This window comes from Dromaius novaehollandiae, chromosome 2 (genome assembly GCF_036370855.1).
Source record: "Dromaius novaehollandiae isolate bDroNov1 chromosome 2, bDroNov1.hap1, whole genome shotgun sequence".
In the NCBI taxonomy this organism is placed as follows: Eukaryota; Metazoa; Chordata; class Aves; order Casuariiformes; family Dromaiidae; genus Dromaius; species Dromaius novaehollandiae.
The window spans coordinates 76906514-76928996 of NC_088099.1; the positions used below are offsets into that span (position 1 = coordinate 76906514).

General features: G+C 36.2%; 1 protein-coding gene across 6 annotated transcripts in view; it reads left to right on the forward strand.

Moving 5' to 3' along the window:
- The window catches only part of TEX10 (testis expressed 10), a 64652-nt gene that overhangs the window by 3116 nt on the left and 39053 nt on the right, over nt 1–22483 (forward strand). For 5 of the 6 annotated variants that reach the window (XM_026108614.2, XM_026108609.2, XM_026108611.2 and 2 more), the window contains 7 exons: nt 597–785; nt 1597–2303; nt 7590–7833; nt 10622–10734; nt 13063–13301; nt 17007–17142; nt 22159–22334. In XM_026108614.2, the coding sequence (XP_025964399.1) occupies nt 606–785; nt 1597–2303; nt 7590–7833; nt 10622–10734; nt 13063–13301; nt 17007–17142; nt 22159–22334 (1795 nt within the window). In that variant the 5' untranslated portion in view covers nt 597–605. The remainder of the gene's footprint in view (nt 1–596; nt 786–1596; nt 2304–7589; nt 7834–10621; nt 10735–13062; nt 13302–17006; nt 17143–22158; nt 22335–22483) is intronic. The other variant, XM_026108613.2, reaches the window with a different exon arrangement.

The following is a 22483-nucleotide window of genomic DNA, read 5'->3' on the forward strand; positions in this document are numbered from 1 at the left end:
AGTGCAGATTGTGTGGTGTGTGTGTGTTTTGTTTGGTTGGTTGGGTGGGTTTTTTTGTTGTTTTGTTTTGTTTTGTTTTTTAAGTTTTTTGCATGTTGCTGTTATCAGTGAAGGCCTCGTTAGACCTCTGATTTTACCTGTGCGGACTGTGTGTTTTTAATGACTGAGTTGGTAAGCAATGTACAAATGGAACAAAACAGTTCACTGAGCTCATTTGTCACAACAAGGCTTAAGTATATAAAGCTGCTTATTGGCTTTTTTTTAAACTTATTCTGATAGAGGAATTGAAGGCAATCCTTAAGAAGGTGTGCATGTGGGGTTTTTTTTGGGGGGGGGTTGTTTTTTAATAAAGCAGTTTTCAGAGCAAAGGTGAACTTAAAGGAACAGCAAAATGTTTTCCGGACACTAGAAGAACAGCTATACTGGCTTAGACTTTATCTGTCTAGCCTAGTATCTTGGCTCAATAGTGGACAATAGTTTATGTGTAGGAAAAACCATAAAAATAGTGGCCTGCAACAGGAAGATGGTACTCCTTGGAGAAAATACTTGTTTGTAGTGTATTTAATCCAATTAAGCTTCTGAATATCTTTTTGCAGAGAATCAGAATGACTAAAAAAAGGAAACACCAAGAAGATTTTCAGAAAGTGAAATTGAAAGTTGGGAAAAAAAAGCCTAAACTAGAAAATGCAACTGATACCACTTTCAAAACCAAGGCCATACAAATTCCTGAGCAACTTAAAGAAGATGGAGTGCTTCCTACACAAAATAGAAAACTTAATATAAAGGTATGCTTTGATAGTATTTTCTGAAGTGATGGATAATGACATTTTATTTACCTAGGTTTACTATAATATTATACTTTAGAGAAAAAAATATTATTTACAAATTTTGTAAAAAACAGTGGAGTATTTGAATACCTTTCTGTCCTTGACAATAAGCTGACCCATGGATTTAATGGCTTAAATTTCTTGACCATCATAGAATCTAAGGCAAAGGTTATCAGTGCTGGGAAAAACTGAAGTTGCGTGCTGTTTTGAGCATGTAGGTTTAACATTCCATTTTATCATGGATTGTAACTTAAGAACAGATTTTTAAAAAAAATATAAGCCTCCTGAAATGATCTGGGTTTTTTTTTTTTTTTTTAATTTTTACATGTTTGTGAGTGCTTCTCCCCTTTATAATTGCTGCCTCCTTTACCTTTTCTCTCTTGCAACTCTCTGCTTAAGCTGGAGAGTTGTTGAGACTGAGTTTCATAATTCTACTTTTGAGAACCAAGAGATGACTTTTTTTCATGCTTCTGTTAAGTTGGTAGGGTAGTATATAAATTGCAGAATGAGGGGTATCTAATTACCTGAAGGACAAGTCATGGTATCTCATTCTTTCTGCAATTGAATTTTGATGATTTGTTCATTGTTATGCTTTAAACAAATATTATATTTGTTCTGAACTTACTACTTTGCTACAAACCGCACCGTTAGAACAGACTCTATCTTTGCGCATCTAAGAAAACATGCTAGAAAATAGATGCAGCAGTTCGAGCATTTAAAGTAATAATATATAGTAAGCAAATACATACATGTGTTTCTTTCCTTATAGGATCTGCTTTCACAGATGCACCACTATAGTGCTGGGGTTAAGCAAAATGCTCTTCTTGGGCTCAAAGATCTTCTGTCTCAGTATCCATTTGTAATTGATGCACACCTTTCAAGTATAATAAGTGAAGTGGCAGCTGTGTTTACAGACAAAGATTCTGGTGTTAGAGGAGCAGCTGTTCACCTGCTTCAATTCCTGGCTTCAAAAATAAGAGCTGAACAGATTGCTCCGTTTTTTCCTTTGGTAAGTGCCCATCTATCCAGTGCCATGACTCATATCAGTGAGGGAATTCAGGAAGATTCATTGAAAGTCTTAGATGTTTTGTTGGAACAGTACCCAGCTCTTCTTACTGACCGCAGTAGTATATTGTTGAAGAATTTTGTAGAGCTTATTTCTCACCAGCAACTGTCAAAAAGAATGAAAAGTAGAGAGAAACTCTCCTGGATGCTGTCTGTTAACCCGAATCGCAGAGTAACTTCTCAGCAGTGGAGGCTGAATGTACTTATCAGGCTCAAGAAGTTCCTCCAAGCAGTAGTAGATGGATCTAGTGAATTAGAAGATGAAGGGCTTCAAGAACAAAAGGATAGCCCTCATTCTGTGAGGAACCCAGTATGTATAAGCTGGAAGGTCCATGCAAATAATCAGCAACACATACAACTATATGAAAATGGTGGCTTACGACCAAAGATCAACTCATCATTTAGACTGAGGTGAGAAAAATTTAACTTAGTGTCAACTGTATGTTTACAATTAACATGAAACTGGTTTGTTGCTGCTGAAGACAAGTATTTCATTTTTGTCCTGGGATTCTTGGTTAGCTGTATTATAGAACATTTAGTGTAATGAGCTATTTTACAGCGATAGCTTGAAAATGCAGAAATACTAAGTGGATAACTGTACTACTTGTATATCATGAACTGTCCCATTACTAAGTAAAAGCTATATTTATGCTATTTGTAATAACTTTTTGGAAGGACAATAATTTTTGTATTGCAAACTAAACACTACAGATTATTTTATTGCAGGATATCAAATACACATAGGGAGCATGCAGGCAGATTTCCCTATACTAAAAGGAAGCATGTCTCTGACATTGTGTTTACAGTTGAATGCAGTGTTGAAACATCAGTTGACTGAGATTGACGTGGCTGTTCTTTTAATGCCCAAATAATGAACTTGACTGAAACTTTGTGCTTTTACCCTCAAGAAAGCTATTGTAATTTTAGAAACAGTTGAATTTCTTTACGAACAAGCTATAGTCAGACAAAAAGGATGGTATAATAAGAGGCATCTTACTGCATTGGAGTTCTGCTGAATTTTAAATTCCAGATATTTTTAATCATTTCATGAATTTTTACCTTCACTATGGATAAAAGATCTCTTTTGGGAAATGTTGATGAATATGGGGGGAAAAAAGCATTATTATAAAGAAACTCTATAGAATAAGCTTGTGTGCTTAGTCAGTTTTTTTTTTAAGTAATAAATAGATATGAGTTGAAATTTCAGGGGAAATAACTAACCATCTTTGTTTCTCTTTCTCCTTGATTCATCCATCCTTCAAACTGGAGGGGGGGAATGACACTTTATTGTTGTTGCACCTTTTAAACATTGGCATCCCCATGCTTATGCATTACTATAAACATCACATGTGTGGTAGTAGAGGAAGTGGAGTGAACTACTTGAAAAGCAAAAATTCTCTTTAGCCTTTCTCAGGACTCTTAATCCAGAGATTTTAAATAGTTTGAGAGAGGCCACATGCTTGTCTTATTGGTGGGGGAGACTTAACAGATATAAAGCAGTTTACCAAATTCAACTAGCAGACTATTATGGACCACTGCATTTGAGAGGACTCTAGCATTGTGCATTGAATGATATGCACTGTGTGATATACCATGCAGAAGATGCATTCTATCAGAGGTCTGGGAAAATAAACTTTACATCTGGTGTTACCTGAATTGGATTCCTCTTTTTTTGAGGAGTGGTAGATTTTAGTGAAGTAGCTACTGATGCACCTGTGGTTATAAATACTTTCAAAAAGACTTTTGCAAGCATGAGAAGGAGCCGGAAGAGTAGAAGGAAACGTTACTAGAATCCAAGGCAAGGTTGACAAAGAAAGCTGATGGCAGCAGAAGAGAAGAATGGAAAGAGAAGGGCCATTCATACAAGGTACTAGAATGTTCTCATTTTATTGCGTTTGTCCATTGTTTGGTTACATTCATTTTGTACAAGGGGCCGGTACAGCTTGTTTTACTGGATATTTACTAAATTTTAAGAATGGAAGTTAGTGTGGTGGCTTCTGTATCTGACACGAAAAATAGGGAAAAGATACCTACACCATGAAGCCCTTTTCTCTGAAATCCTGTCTAGTAAGCTAAAGATGTTTAATTCTTTCTCTTCTAATCCCAGCTCTGGCCTTTATAGTCATTCCTGGGCCTTTGCTGTGGCTGTTACTTCAAGGACAAAAATGTCTTCTAATGAGAGGTGCAGAGAATCTGTAATGCTTTTTGAGGATCTTCAAAAAGTCTGTAGTGCTCTTTGAGGACCTCCAAAATCTGAGACCGTGTGTGTTTAAAGAAGTTACACAAATAGTCAAGTCTTAACTGTAGGGAATATGAGTGGACCAAGCAATAAGTGAATAATTTCGGTGTGTATGTATTGATAGTAAAAGGGCTCATCACTAATACTGCAAATAAGTTTCAACTTTGCCCTTTTAAAAATAGTATAAGGCATATCTGTTTGCAACCCTATTTTTTATCTTGCAAGTTTTTCAGGTAGCGATTGCACCTCTTATGTCCCTTTAGTGATTACAGAAAGGGATTTTCAGAACCTGTGCAATTTTGTCCTGAGCTAAGAACAGTGGATGGGTCAAAGATGTAAATTCTAAGACTTTCTTTTTTTTCTAATGTGTGCTAGGTCTTTCTACTATATGTCAATTAAAGATTACAGTGAATTAGGAAGTTACTAGAATATTCCTGCTGCTTTATGTGCTGACATGCTGCTTTTTGCATCAAAATCCTTTCAGGTTTGGAAAAATGGAAAGCCTTCACAACTTGAATACCATGATAACAAGGTGTGTGATTCTTTTCTGAACTGGGAGTGGAGCTGAAGAGAAATGCTACAGCATCTGTTGCTGCCAGAAAAGGACAAAATGAACCTGCAGAGAAGACTGGAGAAGACAGAGAAAATGGAAGACAAAGCATAGTGAATATATGTAGTATGACCTCTGCCTCAGATAGAAATGGAAAGTTCAGCTAATGTGGGATACTGAGTATTTTTCTACTGCAAATGGTGGTACTCACAAAGAGAAGAGGAGGACAATACCCTGGTCTAGGCTCCAAAAGCCATAAACACTTCCTAAATTCAAATGACTTCTCCTGTTTTAAGCAGCAGACAGCTTCTGTTTCTTTTACACTTGCTTGACTTTCCTATGCTGAACTTCTGTTGTATTCTTGCTGTCAAGTTGCCTATATATGTTACACAAGTTTGTTTGGGTTTTTTTTGTTTGTTTGTTTTTTTTTTTTAAGACTATCAGCACTTTGAGAAAAATAACAGCTTGAGGGGCTATGTACACAGTTAAATGGAGCTCTTACAGCTCCCATCAATAATATTGCATCGCAATGTGAAGGTAATGCACCTTGTGGTGTTTCAGGGCATTCATTATAATTTTATAGGAATCTTCAGGTGTTTGCTAACTTCTCAAGTTTTGTCCACTGTACATTGTTTAATAGAGTGATCATAGTCGAGAAATAAGACTGCTCTAGTTCCAGAGCACTGCTATAATGTTAGGTGGTATTTTCAGATAAGTGATTTTAAAAAACACTACTTCAGAACTATTTTAGCCAATTACTGACACTTCAGAATCTCATCTGAGTGTGTAATCTTGTCATGGCATTCATATTTACAGGACAGTAACTTGTTCAGTGAAATTCTAGGTCTTGGTATCAACTTGCTTGTCCTGTGGCTTGTTAGGATTCATCATGGTTTTAACTGGAAGATCGGTTTGTCTGCCTTGTCAGTAAAAGACCGAGAGTTAAATGTCTAATTTAGGGGGGTTTACCCTAAACTCTCTTTATAATTTCTGAAATAAAGGGGTGCCTTCAGTGGACAGGTCATCCAAAGTCTTAGGTTGCGATGAGTTGTCCCTTGGAGTGCCTGTTTATCTGCAGTGTGTATAAAAGGGACATAGAGCAATCATGTCATAAAAGGGACATAGAGCAGTCATGTCAGCTATTTGATGGATCCCTACAGACAGCAGATGAATCCATTCTTAAATGTCTCAATATTATGAATTCATTGTCATCAGTCAACTTTTCTGTATCTTAAAATAAGCTAAATGAAGTTTACTTCATACATCCTTTGCTGCTGTTAATCAGTGCTTAATTTAAAAAAATTAAGACTTCTGCCAGGTGCAGCAGGTACTGAAAGTAAAAAAGTTGTCTCCCCCCCTTATGACTGTACTGTTTCTGCTTGTCCTTTTTGTTTCGTGCTGGATATCTAAAATTCTCTTTCCCAACTTGCCTTTGTTGAAAAAGAGCATCTATTGCTTGCACCAGCCCCCCTTTTTTAATTCCTTTGTACATGTCCTTTCCCTGCTTCTTGTAGAGTTTGTGTTTATTAACATCTGGATTCATTTGGGATTAGTAAGGTATCAGTTTCAACTAGACTGAAAATTTTATTCTGTTATTATAGATAAATTGCAGCAGCATGAGAAATACAGCTTTATAGAATAGTGTAACTAATGGGATAATTTGGAAATGACAGGATGACCAGGAAAAACTGCTTGACCTCTTTAATCCAGTATGAAATAAAATTTTTGTAAACAGCTTCTCTATGTGTAAAAAGAAAGCAAACCGTTTTTTCAAAACTCATGTTTGGGGTGTATATAAGGAGAAATCACTTCCTAGAGATCATCACTGGAACAGAAAGGAGTTTTACAGGAGATTTGGCATATCAATTTTGTGTATACTAAGAATTTAGGTTTATGATGGTAATTCCTTGCTGTGAGTTAGGGAAAAAATGACGGAATGCCATATCTGAAATCGTAAGTTGAAGTTATTGCTTATTTTAGGGCAATATTTCTCAAAAACTGAACATGCTTTATTGCTATTTTGTTGTCTGGGAACCCCTTTGAAAGCCTATTTTGCTTAAAAAATAGTAGGAGTTCTTCAGGAGTTACTTTCTTTAAGGAACAGTCATCCTAAAACATATGCGTGAACTCTGGCTTTGCTGTCAATTTATGCACATGCTGTTTACAGAATTTCTCAACAATTGCCTGAATTTTTCCGGGGCAGGCATTTTTTCATTTGTGCGGATAATTCCTTTTGGGACAGAAGTGAAAAGAATTCTGAGAAAAAAGATCTTGGATTTTCTTGCTTTCTGGAAGATGTATGTTCTTTTTACTTAGTTTTAAGTATAACTCTCAATTTTTCAATAACTTTTAAATTTACAATCAGACCTTTTGAATAATTTTCCAACAGTTTCCTCTCCAGACTGTTAAAATTAAACCATCAAAACAGGAGCTGAAGTTACATTTTTGCAGAATGTTTTTTATATTGTGTTTATAGCTGGAGATCATTACTGACTGTCTCTAATAAACCTCATGTGTTTGACTGTACTTTGTAGTCATTTTCATTATTTTTTCTTCACAGAGCTTAAATTTTATTAAAAAAAAGCTTCTTTATTGTGTTGTGCTGAGCACAGTCAAGTCTTGGCTATTGCTTGAAGGTGATATGATAATGCAAATCGTAGTGTTTCTCCATTTGTATAGACTTACATTTAACAATGGAGAGAGAGAAGTATTGAAATCTAATAAGATGTTACAGAAGCACACAAACTTGCAGGGAGGCTTGGGAGCAGGTTTTTTATAGTTGTTCTTAACTCTTGTTTTTAAAGCAAATTTTAATGTATTAAAAAGGTACTACTTTCTGGTATTATTATCTGTTTTTAATGGTGTGCCCTTTATCTTTTTTCTTCTTCTCCCTGCTCTTGTCATTTAGGTCTCTGGCAAGTGTAATGGACAGCGCAGAAAAAGGCCTGTCCTCTGCTGAAAATTTAAAAAGTTTTATTGAGATAATAATTCCATTACTGATTGAGTGCTGGATTGAAGCATCTCCTGCACAATCAGCTCCCATCCTTGGAAATCTTTTGGAATCAGAATCTCAGCAGCTTATGCAGCAAGTGCTTAGTATAATACATTTATTGTGGAAACTCACAAAGCGGCATGATGAAACATACAAAATGGTAAGGGAGAAGTGATCCTTGGCATAATTATGGGAGTTCATTTTTGTTTTGATCAGAAATTAGTGATTTGTTGATAGGTGTGATGGAAATATTGGAAGTATTTTAGTAACAGAGAGGAAGAAGCCTAGGTTTTGAGTAAAATACGAGTGTGTGTTTTGTAAAAATTTTTTAACCTAGAAAAGCATGTATTGAACTGAGCTGCAAGTTCACCAGTAGCCTCCAGGCATTCTTGGCATACTGCAGCATGAAAGCTTTTGAGACTGAAGGAAGTTTTGGAGAAGAGGAGCATTCTGTGAGAATGTCTGTCTCCTAGATACCCTATAGAATATAAATCTTGAGAAAGTGTGGTATGGAGGCATTTCTTCCTTGTTTTTATGAGTTGAAAAGTTTTACACGTGAAGGAAAAAAACCCAAACCCTAGATCCAAGATCTTGGAAAGGTAAGGAGCAAATGTAGTATGAGATCCTGTAACTGCTTTGTAGAATCTGCATTGTTGTGTTGTGGTTAGTATTTGAAGCCATTCCATCAAAACCTCAATAAGAATTTAGAAAAGCATTCTTGAAATTTCTTGACAAATCACTTTTTTCTTTTTGGCAACTTTTCCTGGTCTTCCAAAGGTTTGCAAATTGGAAAAAGAATATTGTCGTCTTTGCAGTTTTAGTGTTGATAGCAGTTGGAAAAATATCTTGACAGCTCTTTCCTTTCTGTGTATAAGACTATAGATTTCTTTGCTGACTATTCCCCTTTGCTTGAATCAAGAACAGAGGAATGTATCTAAGTTGGATTGGTATAATTAATAGCTTTCACAAGATCTACATATAGAATAATAATCCCTGCAAAATGTTTGTATAATCAATGTGTTATACCAGAGTTATTAAGCATGTACAGTCTGAGGGGTGGATTTAGCATGTCTGAACAGAGCACTTAATGTGTATTCCTTTTCCTGTTCACCATTTCTTCAGAGCTTCTTGGAAGCAAGCAGAAAGCAGGCTGTTAGCCTGGTAAACAACCTGTGGCAGCCTGCTGTCTGGTAGCCTTTTCTTTGGCTTTCTGCAGGGCTGCTGCCCTTAGCCATATGGTACCTGTCTTTTGGTCACATGAAAGGAGTGCTCCTGAGTCAAGATGTGAGCTGCTTTTGCGACAGGGCTTGGCTCTGTTTTGATTGTGTGGTGAACAGGATTCATGGTATATGGCCCTTGAGTACCTTTGTAAGAGATGGTGTGGCCTTTGTTGATTGAAAAGTTGGACTCTGTGTGTGTGTGTGTATACATATATGTGTATTGGTGTGTTGTATACATATATGTGTATATAGACACATATATAATTCCCTATACTGTTCCATATAAAATTTTTCACCATGCTGAGGGCTTGAAAATCAAACTGATTCTGAAGCAGAGTAACACTATTGTACATCCTGTTATTGTGAGCCATTTTTGATGAAGGACTTTGTCAGGTCATTTGTAGTGACTTGAAAACCCATTTTGGGTGTACATATGACTGAAAATAACTTTAAAAACTGTTAATTCAAGTTAGTTTTAATCTAATATTGTAATAAAGATACCAATTTAAAAAAATTCAGACCAAATGTGCAGAAGTTGTCATTATGTTAAGTATGCTAACTTTTATATTTATAATACTATATGCTGCTTAGAATCCGGTATCAAATCAAAATGTTAAGCTGAATTTTATTTTCTGGCAATCAATACATCACAGCTTTCCTTTGCAATGATATTATTCTTACAGTAGGCATGGGGATGTCATGGTGATGGGCAATCTTTAAAAAGCCGTTTTAGGTACAGATGGTTGCATTATGACCTTCTGTCATGAGATTTTTCCATATGACCTTAAAACTTGTTTGTTTTTTTTTTGAGGAGGCTGCATTTCATAATCTCATCTTGTCTGTTCTTTAGTCATCTTTATAGACTACATGCATTCAGATGACTCGATCTGAAAGTGGAAACTTTGTGTATTAAATAATACTTGCGCAGTATGGCATTTTGAGGAACAATTTCTTAAGATCAAAGAGGTTAATAGAGACACTTTGGAAAATGACTCTGAGTGTGTTTAGTGGGCACATAATATTTGAAATAGTTTAATGACTATTATCTTTTAATGCATGAGAATATGAAAAAAGATTATTCTTCATGACCCATTTGATAACAATGGGCTTTTTTTCCCTGATGGGTGCTGCTGGACAGTTTGCTAAAGAGTGATTGTGAGTGTAAAATTCCCCAGCCCCCCAAAAAATCAACCAAAAGAGCCAATTGTTCTGTAAGGATGGCCTTTCTACTAGAAAATATTTTGTCAGTGGGCTTTGAGCTACAAGGATGTAAATGGTAGGAAAGATGAAGGCAGTGTCAGGTTACTTAGTCATGGAAAATTTAGGATAGTCAGTCCACAGAAAGTTTACCCTAATTTCTCTAACTTTAAGTACTCTGACAAATTAATGTAAAAGCACCTTCAGTTCACATCTGGAATTAATTTGTCTTAATACATATATCCACATGGATATGTGCTAATAAAGTGTACTGGTCCAGTTTGGATTAACTGTTATCATTCAGTCTTGATTTATATTGTAATTGTATTCCATTGTCTTGTGGACCTTTCAGTTTGTGCACAAGACAATGCTATTGCATCTGAAAGAAAATACATGTGGAAACTTGCAAACAGAAGCTGGAATTTCTGTTTTCTGTTAATTCCAATAGTGGATTTTGAAAGATAATTACATTTATGTATTTTATTTAATTTACTACAGTGTTTTCTGTGTATCATTTGCTTTCCTTAATAGGAACTATGGCTTCGAATGAATTACCTTGTTGATTTTAAGCACCACTTCATGCGTCATTTTCCTTATTCTTTACAAGAAACAGTCAAGCACAAAAAGAAAGATTCATGCAAAGGGTAAGACTAAAATCAGTGTCATGTTACAGCTTTTAATTTCACAAAATAAGTGAGATAGTATGTATGAGTCAGATGCCTTGTCCAGTATTACATCTTTAATATTAAAGGGAACTTTTTTTTAAATTGTATGTTCTTTAAAAGTCTGTAGAGAATTTTTACATGATGGCAGTGTTACTGAATTGAGGAGTTTTGATTCTACTTTTAAAAATATCATATAGGAAGTCCTCTGAATATCCTCCAGTAGAAATCAAAATGCTGTCCAAGAGAAATGGAAGTATTTTATAGAGCATTTGATCTGGAATATTGTTTTTTAGCTTATGTTTTGCCTATTGCTTGTTGGTGATTTGTGGTAGTCTGGCTGTTCTCATGTTTCTAGATAGTTTTAGTTTACTGCTGCATTACATCAAAACATAATTAAAGCCTGTTTATTCACCTTCATCTGCCCCTCTATAGTTGTATTAGAGGGCTGGATGAATACAGCTAGGAGGGCAGATGAGTCATGTTGTGCCTATTCTTCATGGCCAGGCTGTACAGGAACAGGAGGAGCCAAACTCTTGCATTCTTCTTCACTATTGAGCTGGCAGAGTGGGAGCACAAATTTTGTTCTGATAGAGGCTAGCAGCAGATTGTCTCCCTTCTCAGCTCCCAGGCAGGACTTGTTTGGAATTCCAGGTGTGAGACAGTATTCACACAAGGTCTCTTCTGGAGTCCTTGTCTACCATTGTAGTCCATGTAAAACACTAGCATATATACAGTATGAATCAGTGAGTGTCTACCTTGGTTTCAAATGCCTGCCGACTGCGTCTTTGCAAATTGAGCTTGTAATAGTGGAACCTCTTTCTTTACTAAGGGGCCTCAATGGTGCACATATATTTGTGGTTGAAATTGTGTTTGATAATTCGAGTTGCGTTTTCTCTTCCTGGAAAGGCACATAGGTCAGAGGTATAGCATAGCTCTTAGCTGAAACAAAAACATTTAACTACGTTGTATCCATTAAGTTCATAAAATAAAAAACGTCCTGATTTTTCAGGTTTTTACCTGAGCCCCTTTCCTTGAAACTGAAAATCAGAGAATTAATAGTTAGGTAATTCAGCCATCTTTCTTGTCTTATAGATACCACCCTGGCTGTAATTGTATTGATCCTTCTTCACTCTGCTCTTACACACTGCCCATTCTTGCATTTTAAAATAAATATATTGTTAGACAGATACTGAAGAAATAATATGCAAGATTATTTTTTATTTTGACTATTACTCCTAGACTTCTGAAAACTTAGCTTTGTGCCATGAATATAAGAATAGTTGCTTTTGTTTTCCCTTCTTACCAATACATAATATCATATACATAAGTGGATTTTTGTTCATGGTGCTTCCTGTTGTTGTGTAACAGTATTCTTCATGGAAGAAGAGATAAAGGAGAGACTGAAACTAAGCACTCATTTTTGTAGGGTATGTGGTTGAAGCCGTTTCCTGGAGTTCCTTTTGCTGGTTCAGTCACCTGGAAGTTCTGCTAGGCCAGTGTAGGAATATCAAACAGGAATAACCAGCCAGAGAGATTCAGTTTAGAACTTCTGTTGTTTCTCCCAGTATAAGCATGAGAACTTCCCACATCTTAAGGAATTACCTGGAAGCTTGCGATGTGCAGAGATTCTTGGTCAGTAACTTAACATCTTGTTGGTAGAACAAGAAATTGTCACGGTCGTTTATGAAGAATAGTCTACTACTATCATAAATAGTTTCGTTAAAAATGTAAGTTGAATAGCAGAAGTATTGCCACAAATACGAGTACTAGTGCTGGAAATCTTTCACCAGGTTAGACATCAGTAAATATTTTTGGCCAAAGAAAGAGGGCAAATACAGGTTCAAAATATTGAATCAGTTTCAGAATGCAATGTTTTGTTTTGGAAACAGCAAAAAATGTTCCGTTTACTGAATAAAATTCTAATTTCTTAATTTGAAATGGTATACATAATTTAAAAAAATGTTTTCAAGGGCTAAATGATGTAAAAGCAAACCAGAGGACATGTTAGTATCCCCAAAATGATTATAGCATTTTATGTGTAAAACCCTGAAAATGAGTCTCTCTTAATCCCTTAATAACTCTTAGCCAAGCTCAACATTTGGCAGTGTATAAAAGTTTACTGATGATTTTGCAGAGATCTGATTTCCTGATTTTCATTAATGAAACTGTATTCTTTTCCCTTCGTTGTGCCAAAAGCCTGATAAAATACATTTTTTTAAAATTTCCTATGTAGTATAATTTCTACCAAAGTAGAAAGGTATTAGAAGTATAAAGTGTCTTTTAAAAATTTCTCTTTATTTTCCTTAGCAACAAGTATTGTATGACATCCTCAAACAATGTAGACCATCTTTTACTGAACTTAACCTTGTGTGACATAATGGTTTCACTGGCAAGTGCTTCAACACTGCAGACAGATTCTGGTTGGCTAGATATGATAAGGAAATTTGTGACAGATACTCTTCAGGATGGCAGCAGGCTGAATAGCAAGCAGGTGAACAGATTGCTTGGTGTTACTTGGAGACTAATGCAAATACAGCAAAACAAAGGTAAGATGTGAATAGTTTCTAAAAAGCCAAATATACACACTGACAAAGAGATTGAGTTATTCTGGCGTTTTCAGGTCACTTTATCTCGCATCCTCAGTTACTTCATAATGTATTTTTTCTGTAAAGATAAATTTCCTGGTTATCCTTGTACTTCGCATTGAAAATTGCTTGATTTTTAAGAATGCTGTTAGATTCATACTGTTGATATGCAAAGTAGCAGTATATTTCTGTATCTGTTTTTCTTTTTACTTTTTAAGAAGCTGTTATGTATGAGAAGGCAAACAGTTTTCTTTTCGGGGGGGGCGGGGAATCATGTAGCTCTGTCCTACTAATTGTATTTTAACATTCCACTCCTTATTTAAAATCATTAAGGCAGCTTGTGTAATGCATTACATCAGTAATGTCTGACTATTCTGGTTCTTTGATAACATGAAATGCCAAGATAGCGCTGATGAAAGCTGCTGGAGAATATTTTCCGAGATGTTTGTTTTGAGTTCTTTTCCAAGGGAAAAGATATTTCTAGTTATGACCTGTAGGACTAGTACAGGTTCATTGGTTTTGTTTTCGTGTGGCTTTTCAAGTACTGCTTGATTATATTGCAGATAAAACCTTGCTTGACATGACTTTTCAGTTAATTGATGTAGGTCTTTTTAAAGAAAGGTATTTGTCAGAAGTCTGAAGGTGGCAGGGGTCTGTTGTATTTTGCCTGTCTGATAGAAGTGAATTCCACAGCTGAGTAGCCAAGTACAGTCTATAGAAAATGCTCTGCCCTTGGCAGCAGATTTCATTGTATTGCAAGATGAAAAGATGGCAAATGATCCCTCAAATATATTTTGCCAGTTAGTATGATATCTCCTTCCAAGTTCCTTTTAATTAGGAATCCATCTGTTCCTATCTCCCTGACAACAAAGATAACAACTAATCTTTCCTACCTATGTTCCAAATTTAGCTTCCTGTTGAAGGCAAATAATAGATAAATCTCTGACTCTGGACCGTCTCATCAACTGAGCTAAAGCAGAAGAGTACCTATCCAGGAAAGTACTTTCCCAACAATTGTTAGACTGTTAAATCAGACACTTCACACTTTTCCCGATAATGAAACATTGATTTTTGTTTAGTCTACCAGACTTTTGCTAGATAAAGGAGAATATCTGGTATTTTCTAAGCAAAGTGGCCAGTTCAGTGTAACAACTTTCCTCTGGAATGCAGCAAGTAAACCAAATGAGCTAAAAAAAAAGCTTCAGTGGAATTCCAAAAGATGGATATGTGTGGATCTGTCTGCTGATCCTGCAAAGATTTAGGAATTTCACTGCAAACGGGAAGCCATTTTGTTTACCTCAGGTATCTGCATCTCTGTGTGAACAATCTGTCTCATCCCTTCAACATAATCCTCATATAGCACAAAAAACCTGAGAGGATGCTGGTAAAAGCTTCATTTGTTAGATGTAGAGGAAATATAAAGGAAGCTTTTTTTTCCTTTGTCAAGTTTGGTGCTCCAGAAATTCTGAACTGTGTTGTGTAAGATGATATTGCAAAAATTGGAACTTGCCTAAGATATGACTCTGTGTTGAAACATATTTTAAATTGAGATTAAGAGCCTGAAAGGGAAAGACTTTTTTTTCTCTTCAGAAGAGAATGTAAAAAAAAATCAACCACTGAAATAAAAAAAATTTATAATAGAATAGAAATCAAATTAGAGAATTAAATGAGAAAATGCTCAGGAGGTTGATTATGGTTTTATTTAAGTATGGTCATCTTTTTCCAGCCCTTCTTTCAATATTGTCTATTTTGCGGGGTTTTTCTATGCTGAGGTGAAATGCACATATCCACCATTTGCTCTGTCTAGAAGAGCTTTGAATTGTAACTTACGAAGATTCCTCTCCACAGTTTAAGATCAAATTCTGGATCTGCTCTCTGTAATTAGCAAGTCGGCTGCTTTCTTGCTCTCCCAGGTAAGACTGTAGCAGCAGCTTACCTGCTAGGTGTAATTTTGGTAACTTTTCTTTGAGTAACAAAGAGAGCACACTTGGTCACTTCAGAAGAGGAGGAAAGTTGCCATGCGCTGATTAAAGTTTAAACAGGTTAAAAAGACTTTAGGACATTGGTTATATTTTGGAAGGCCACACAATGTGGACCTTGTAAATACTCCTTTTTAATAATACCTTTTAAAATTGCTTCTGTTTTTAAACTTATGTTTATACAAAACAATTCAAATAGTGGGATCTACTTTACTTGATAATACTTTATCTGATAAGTTTGTGAAATTAAAAGGAGTAAGCTAATGTTTTTGATGCAATAAAAATGACTTAATTTATCTTAATTAAAATCCATTTCTAATATTTGCTTCATTTGCCAGTTGGCAAATTTGTTAGATTTCAGTTTCTAAATGCCGCTATGCTTTATGCTTGAGTATGACTGTGAATATATATAAATATATATAAATTCTCACTGTATGGTAACTTAAATATTTTCCCTGATGATAGGACCAGCCCCTGAAATGGATCTGCAATCACTTGTAGTATAGCATTGTCACTACTGATCTGCCCCTTAAAAAAAGGTGACATCTGTGTAGCTCTGTTCAGTGTGGAACTTGTAATTGTGCCTGGTTTTGAATATATAACTTACTAAGGCTGCTCTGTACATTGGAATGGAAAGACGGAGGTTTTCTAGTCTTGGATTATGAAGACAATGGAAAGAATTGATTGCTGCTACATATATCTTTTGACAGCAATGAATTTCTCAGGCAAGCACTATTGAGACAACTTGGGTGGGGGCCAGTGCCCTTCATATGTCTCTTACCAACTTTTAAGATCCTTCCCCTATTCTTTCCAGACCTTGTCTTCTCAGAATTCAGGTATGAAAGTGTGAATATCATATATTTTTAATTTTTACTTCCAGTGTTATAGTCTGTCTTTTGAGTAAAACGAGGTGTTTAGTCTGATTGTTTCTCCTTTTACTATAACTTGTGAACTTGCTGGCAAATTTTAGCCAGCCTTAACAGAAGGATAGAACTGTCAAACATGTTCCATAGTTAAGACTGGTGATAACATGGAATTGGCTAGAGCTTCAGAAAAGAAAAGGCTGCAGTACGAGTTTAGCAGGTTTTTTTGCATTGGCTTGCCAGTGGCCTTTCAGTATATGCTACTGTTTGGTTAACCTGCAAACATGATTTGGAGCAACCTGGTAGTTCAGAGACATGGAAAGCAGTTAAGGCTGGTGTATAGGTAGGGAAACAGGGTTAATATAGAGAGAACTGAAGGCATTGTGGCAATGAGGTTTGGGGAGAGTACAGGTGAAGACTAAAGATAAAGATCAGGTGAGGTTATGGGGGTGAATACAGTTATTGCTTTAGGGAGAAAGTAAGTAGAACGCATCCACTTACTGTCCACTTATGGAAAATAAGACTTCATTAGTTTTCAGCTGCCTTGCACACCTGTGCACTACCTTGTTTTTAGAAAGCTTAGACATTGTCTCTTTATTAATTTGTGTGATTCTTTCATAAGCTACACAAGAACGTGTTGTTTTGATGATTGAGAACTTTATCCAGTAGTTGTATTAAAACGTTTTTGTACTTCCCTGTGGAGATAACTGTAGATAATTGCAGATATAGATTGTAATCCCCTCTTTGTGTGTGCACATATATATTTAATCAGAAGATAAGCACTTCCTAAATTTCAGATTTTTTTGTGTGTATTTTCTGTCTAGTGGCAACAGAACCCTTGATAAAAGCAGTATATACACTATACCAGCAAAGGAATCTCCTCTTTCCTGTTCGTACATTGCTTTTGAAATTTTTTAGCAGAGTTTACCAGAAAGAAGATTTGAGGACTCAAAGAATCAGGTAAAAACCTGTATGTTTTATTTTTTCATTTCAACATTGCATATTTACTTCCCAAGTTTAGAATACTGAATTTCTGCATAGATGTTCTAAAACTTCATTGTGGAAACTGATGTCAGCTGTGTCACTGAAATTTGAAGGTTCTGAAATCTAGTTTTTCTGCGAGGTATTTGAGATTGTGAGATATGCTTAGGTGTCTTTTCTTGCATAAGCACTAGCTAGCTAAATTTTAAGGGTTTACAGATTTAAATTGAAGTATATTGCTGTAAGCTTATTGTTATAATTGTGCGAGTGTCCTTCCCAGATGTCTCAGCATTGTGCAGCTATAGCTGTGGAGCATGTCATTCCTCCAACCTGAAATCATGGACTTGTGAGTTAGTGTCCTTGGTGGTTCTGTTAGTACACAGCTAGCCTTTCGTGTTTAATTTCTGTAAGAAAAGTATTTTGTTTCTATTTGCTTCTATTGTTTTGGATATGTAGCTCTAAAGAGACTAGCTTTAAGGAGATAGGTACTTGTCCTTTTGGGTTCCCAGTTTCATGCATCTATTAGATACCCAACTTGCTTTAGGTAAGAGAAGATCATTCTCTGTACTGCTGTTCTATCTACAGTTTTTCATCATAAGATCTGTCAAAACTGTTTCCAAGTCTTAAATTTTCCGGAAGATGTTTTTCAGCCAAGTCACCTGGTTCCAGCTATGTAAAATCCTTAAATACAGACCAGTCTTCATCAACCCTACCTCCCTTCAGAACCAAAAAAGTGTCCTCAGATAGGGAAATGCAACGTATTAGCGCTGGAAAGAAAAGTGAGCTGAATGCTGTCAAATCAGTTCAAAAGAGGATTGGGTAAATTTTGTTGCAGAGGCTTGAGAGAACTGGCATGTGAAAATGCAAGTAGTAAGAACTTTGACTGTTACCAGTAAAGGCAGGTAATATAACCTGGATTTAGATTTTAAAATGGCTTATCTATTAGAGAATGGGAGTATGTATAGTGAGATACAGTGGAAGTCTGACTATTCTTGTCTTTGAGGAAACAACAGATATAAATGAGGTAAATGTAGACTGTGTTGAATTATTTGGTACGGTGCTACCCGAGAAATTATTCAAATGGCAATTGCATAAAAACGGTAGCATCCTGAGGATTTTGAGGCTTTCCTTCCAGTCTGCCATATGCAGGCTGCTGCTGAGCATGTGTTCCAAAGGTGTGTGTACACACATGCACACACGCACGCGCGCACACACACACACATACATGGGCAGTATGGACATTGGCCACACAGATCAACACAGACAGAAAACAGTGCTTTTACCAGTCCTTACATAAACACGAACAACATAAAAGGCCTGACTCTATTGCTCTTCTCTGACTTACTAGGTTTGAAATTCACGAGTGGAACATATACGTTCCCTTCATTCACAAACACACTCACATCTGCATGTCCGTCGAACACTAGAGCAGAACATAAGCCTATCCAGAATCCATGCCTGGACCCTGGACCCCTTTTATCCAGGCTCCAGCTCTGACCATGGATCTTTCCAGATTCTGGTCTTTTACTTGCCTACTAGTCTAGCTTGAAGTCTGTTCTGTAGGAGCACCTTGATAGAAACTTTCTGGTGACACATAGTTGAGAAGCATTATCTGGATAGAGAAAGGTAGAAATAGAACAGGAGAATTTGATCATCTGAAGGAATGGTGTCATAGAAAAGGGAAGAGGTGTAGCTGTACAAAACAAAAATTTGTGCACTTAGCAAGTAACAGGATTTTTTTTTTTTTTTTTACTGCCAGTCCATTGCAAGCAGTTATCCTTCTGTGATTACTCTTTTTCCATCTGTAAGCTGCCTGTGTGGTAAGGCTGTGAAAAAGGAGTTTAATTTTTAAAGGTAACAAGCTGTAGCAGTAGCTATATGGAAGTATTATTGTCTTTGAACAAGGCCATTTGATACCTCATTCCGATGACCTTATTTGTAGTTACTTATGCCCAAGAAAACCCAAACTGTAAGAGCTGCAGGAGGAGCCTGAACATAGGATTCCTCCCACTTGTGTTTAAGTTGGCTGAGGCGCATCAGAGGTATGGTTGCCTGATGTTTTGGGTAAAGTCAACAGAAAAGGATAGGCATTCCAGGAAGATAAATAAGATCTTAAAAGGTCTGTTGTCTCAACTGTTTAAAGTAGAAGTGAACAAATTGACTATCTCCAACCTTTAGTTGGAAACTAGAAGGTTTCTCATGATCAAATGGCATGGGGCTTCACGATAGCTTTCTGGAAGAACAGGGGAGGAAGATTTAGAGCAGAATAGATGTGAGCATGGCACTAAAGTTTTATATGCATGTTACTAAGATGTGGATCTTAGGCCTTTAGGGTTCATAGACTTCAGGTGGCTTCTTACTCAAACCAAGAATGTGAGCCTTGCATATGTGATTATCTGTCTGCCTCAGTGTATTTTAGAACCTTCAACTTTTCTTTCATTTCAAAAAGAGAGAAAAAGGCTCTTTACATTTAGAAAGTAGAGTTTTATATCAGCTGGATGTGTTGAAATTTGTGGGCCAGATGTGTGTGCAGGGTATACCTGAAGGTGCTGAAAAAGTTGGCTGATGTGAAGGTAAGGCTATCACTTGTCACCAGTGAAAAGACATGGCTATTGGGGTGGGTTCTGTATGACTGGAAAAAGACTGGTGTAAACCTATCTTAAAAGAGAATTTTGGGGACTTCATGCTGATCAGCTGATCAGCCCTGTCTCAGTCCCTGGAGAGAGTGTGCAGCCCTTCCTCTTGGAATCCATTTCCAAACACACAAAGGACAAGAAGGCAAGCATGTTAGGAACGAGTTAGAATGAATATAAAAGCAAATCATGCTTTACCAATGTGATTGCCTTCTGTGATGAATGACTGGCTGGGTGGATAAAGAGAAGTGTGTTTTACATAATACGCTTTGTTAGGTAAGATTTTCTGATGCTGTGTTCCACAGAATTCTCACTTTGAAGCTGAGGAATTTGGGGGCTAGCTAGACAGACTGAAAAATGTGTTGAAAGTTGACCAGGATCAAGTGGTAGTAATCAGTGACTTGGCATCTGTTTGGGATCGAGTAATGAGTGTATGAAGGGCTGATGCTGAGGTTACTATTGTACAATATCTTTGTCAGTGGCCTGAGTCATGAAAAAATGTACACTCAGCAAATTTTTAGATAGTGCTAAGATAGAGGGAGTGGATGATGCGCTAATGGCTAGAGCTTCAGTTCAGAGAGACTTGAAGTTTGAAGTTGAAGCTTGAGGTTGGCCAACAGAAACTGCATGAAGTATCAATAAATATATTCTGAAGTTCTGCATCTGGGGCAGAATAAGCCTGTGCATCTGTGCTTGCTAAGCAACAGCAATGCTAAAAAAAGGGGGGCTGGGGGTTGCAATAGATGCCAGCCTATCAGTGCATTTGCATCATGGATAAGGCAGACCAGCCTGGGCTACCTTAGAAGGAGCATGGCTAGCAGATTGAGCAAAAATTTACACCTGCCTTTGCTCAGTACTGGTGAGACGATATGTGTAATGCTGTGTCTGGTTTTGGCAGGAACAAATTATTAGTTCTGTGGAGCTGTACACATCACCTTGTGGCACAACTGGTAAATTATGAAGAAGAGAGGTTGAAGTGCAGTTCTGCTTTAAAAAGTCACTATAGAAAGTTCATCTCTTGACCTTTCTTGTTTGTTCATTCTGATTTTCATGTCAAACTTCTTTTCTAATTTCTAATCCTGTAAATTGAACTTAGTTATTCTCTCAGTTGTCCCTTACACTGCTTTTCTGCTCTGTTTCCCCTATCTGTAGTATGCAGTTTAGTGAACATCAGCGCTATGTTGATGTTCGGGGCAAATAAATGGCTGTATTAGCTCAGTATGGCTTGTCGCTGTTAAAAGTAATCATTTGTTTTGGTCTCAAGTTTTTGGTGTAACTTTTAATATACAGAGGTACCATATCTATCGAGTATGTAGGGTTTTTTTTCTTTTTTAATAGCAGCTATAGGAGAGCCATGTTGGAAGTAATTTGCCTGGGTGTCATAGAAAATCAGTGGTAAAGTTATAAATAGAATTCTGTAATCTCTACCTTATCTTGTGTTAACTATGAAATTGCACTGTAAAATTATACATTTAAACTTGGAAAAAGTTAATAAAAGACCTACCTGAAAACCTTCATAAAAGTAATTCAGTACTTCTTTATAAAGAGAAATACAATAAAAGCAAAAAAGGGAAAACAATACTCTCTAATCACCCTGGTTGATTTATTCAGGGGAAAAAATGTGAAGATTCATTTTGGACAACTCTTCTTATTTTTAATATCATTTTTAATACTCTTACATACTTTAAAAACAAAATTCATTCCTGGTTAAGAAATGAAACCATGTTTGAAAAAATGAAAAGGATTTTTGCATCTTAGGGAGAAGGGGAAAAAAAGAGAAACCTGATTTTTATAGACGTAGTCTATTGGCTATAGCAATTTAACAGGGAAAGAAGCTAAACTAAAATCATGTTATCTGCTTTTATTTAAAGCAGTAGGTTATAGGTTTTTTTGTTTTGCTTTAAGATATATCTGAATCAAAAAGATGTCAGCAAAGGCAGAATTGAATTTGAAAACCTTGAATGTAAAGAGTTGTAGCTTGATTGAGGAATTGAGTAGTATTCAGAGTGTAGTGAAATCATTAATTTTTAGTTGCTCGCATAATTTATTAAATATGATGGAATGGAAAAGCTGCTTTACCAGCGTACAGTCTGGTCACACAAATGCTTTCTGAAAGAGTTGAAATTACGTAGCGCAAAAATTATGGCTCAAACAATTTTTTTGTTTGTTTTTTTTTATGACCTCTAGTAGTACACCAGTGTGCTCAGACTTTTTGGTGAAATATTCTAAGCAAATCATAAATCACAGTATTGCAGCACAGTTTATTGTAATTTAATTATACTTAACATAAATTCTACTTAGAGTCAAAACTAGAAAAGTTCTTTTTTTTCTTTTCCCCAACTAATTTTCTCTCTTTCTTTAGAAGCCGAAGTAAAGTTTTGTCTCGTTGGTTGGCTGGCTTACCTCAGCAACTTGCTCTGCTTGGCTTGAGAAACCCTGAGCTTTCAAATCAGCTGATTGATATCATTCATTCTGCTGCTTCTCGTTCAAACAAGGAATTATTACAAAGTTTACAAGCCACTGCTGCTCGCATATATGGTAAGATTTCTGCACTACAGCACAATGAATTTTGTCCATCACTGAACCAGAAGGTTGCAATATGTGGAAAATACTGATGTTTCCTAGGTAAGCGTAAAAGTATTTAAAAAAAAAAATTACTCAGAATCACTCAGATTAAATTGTGATGA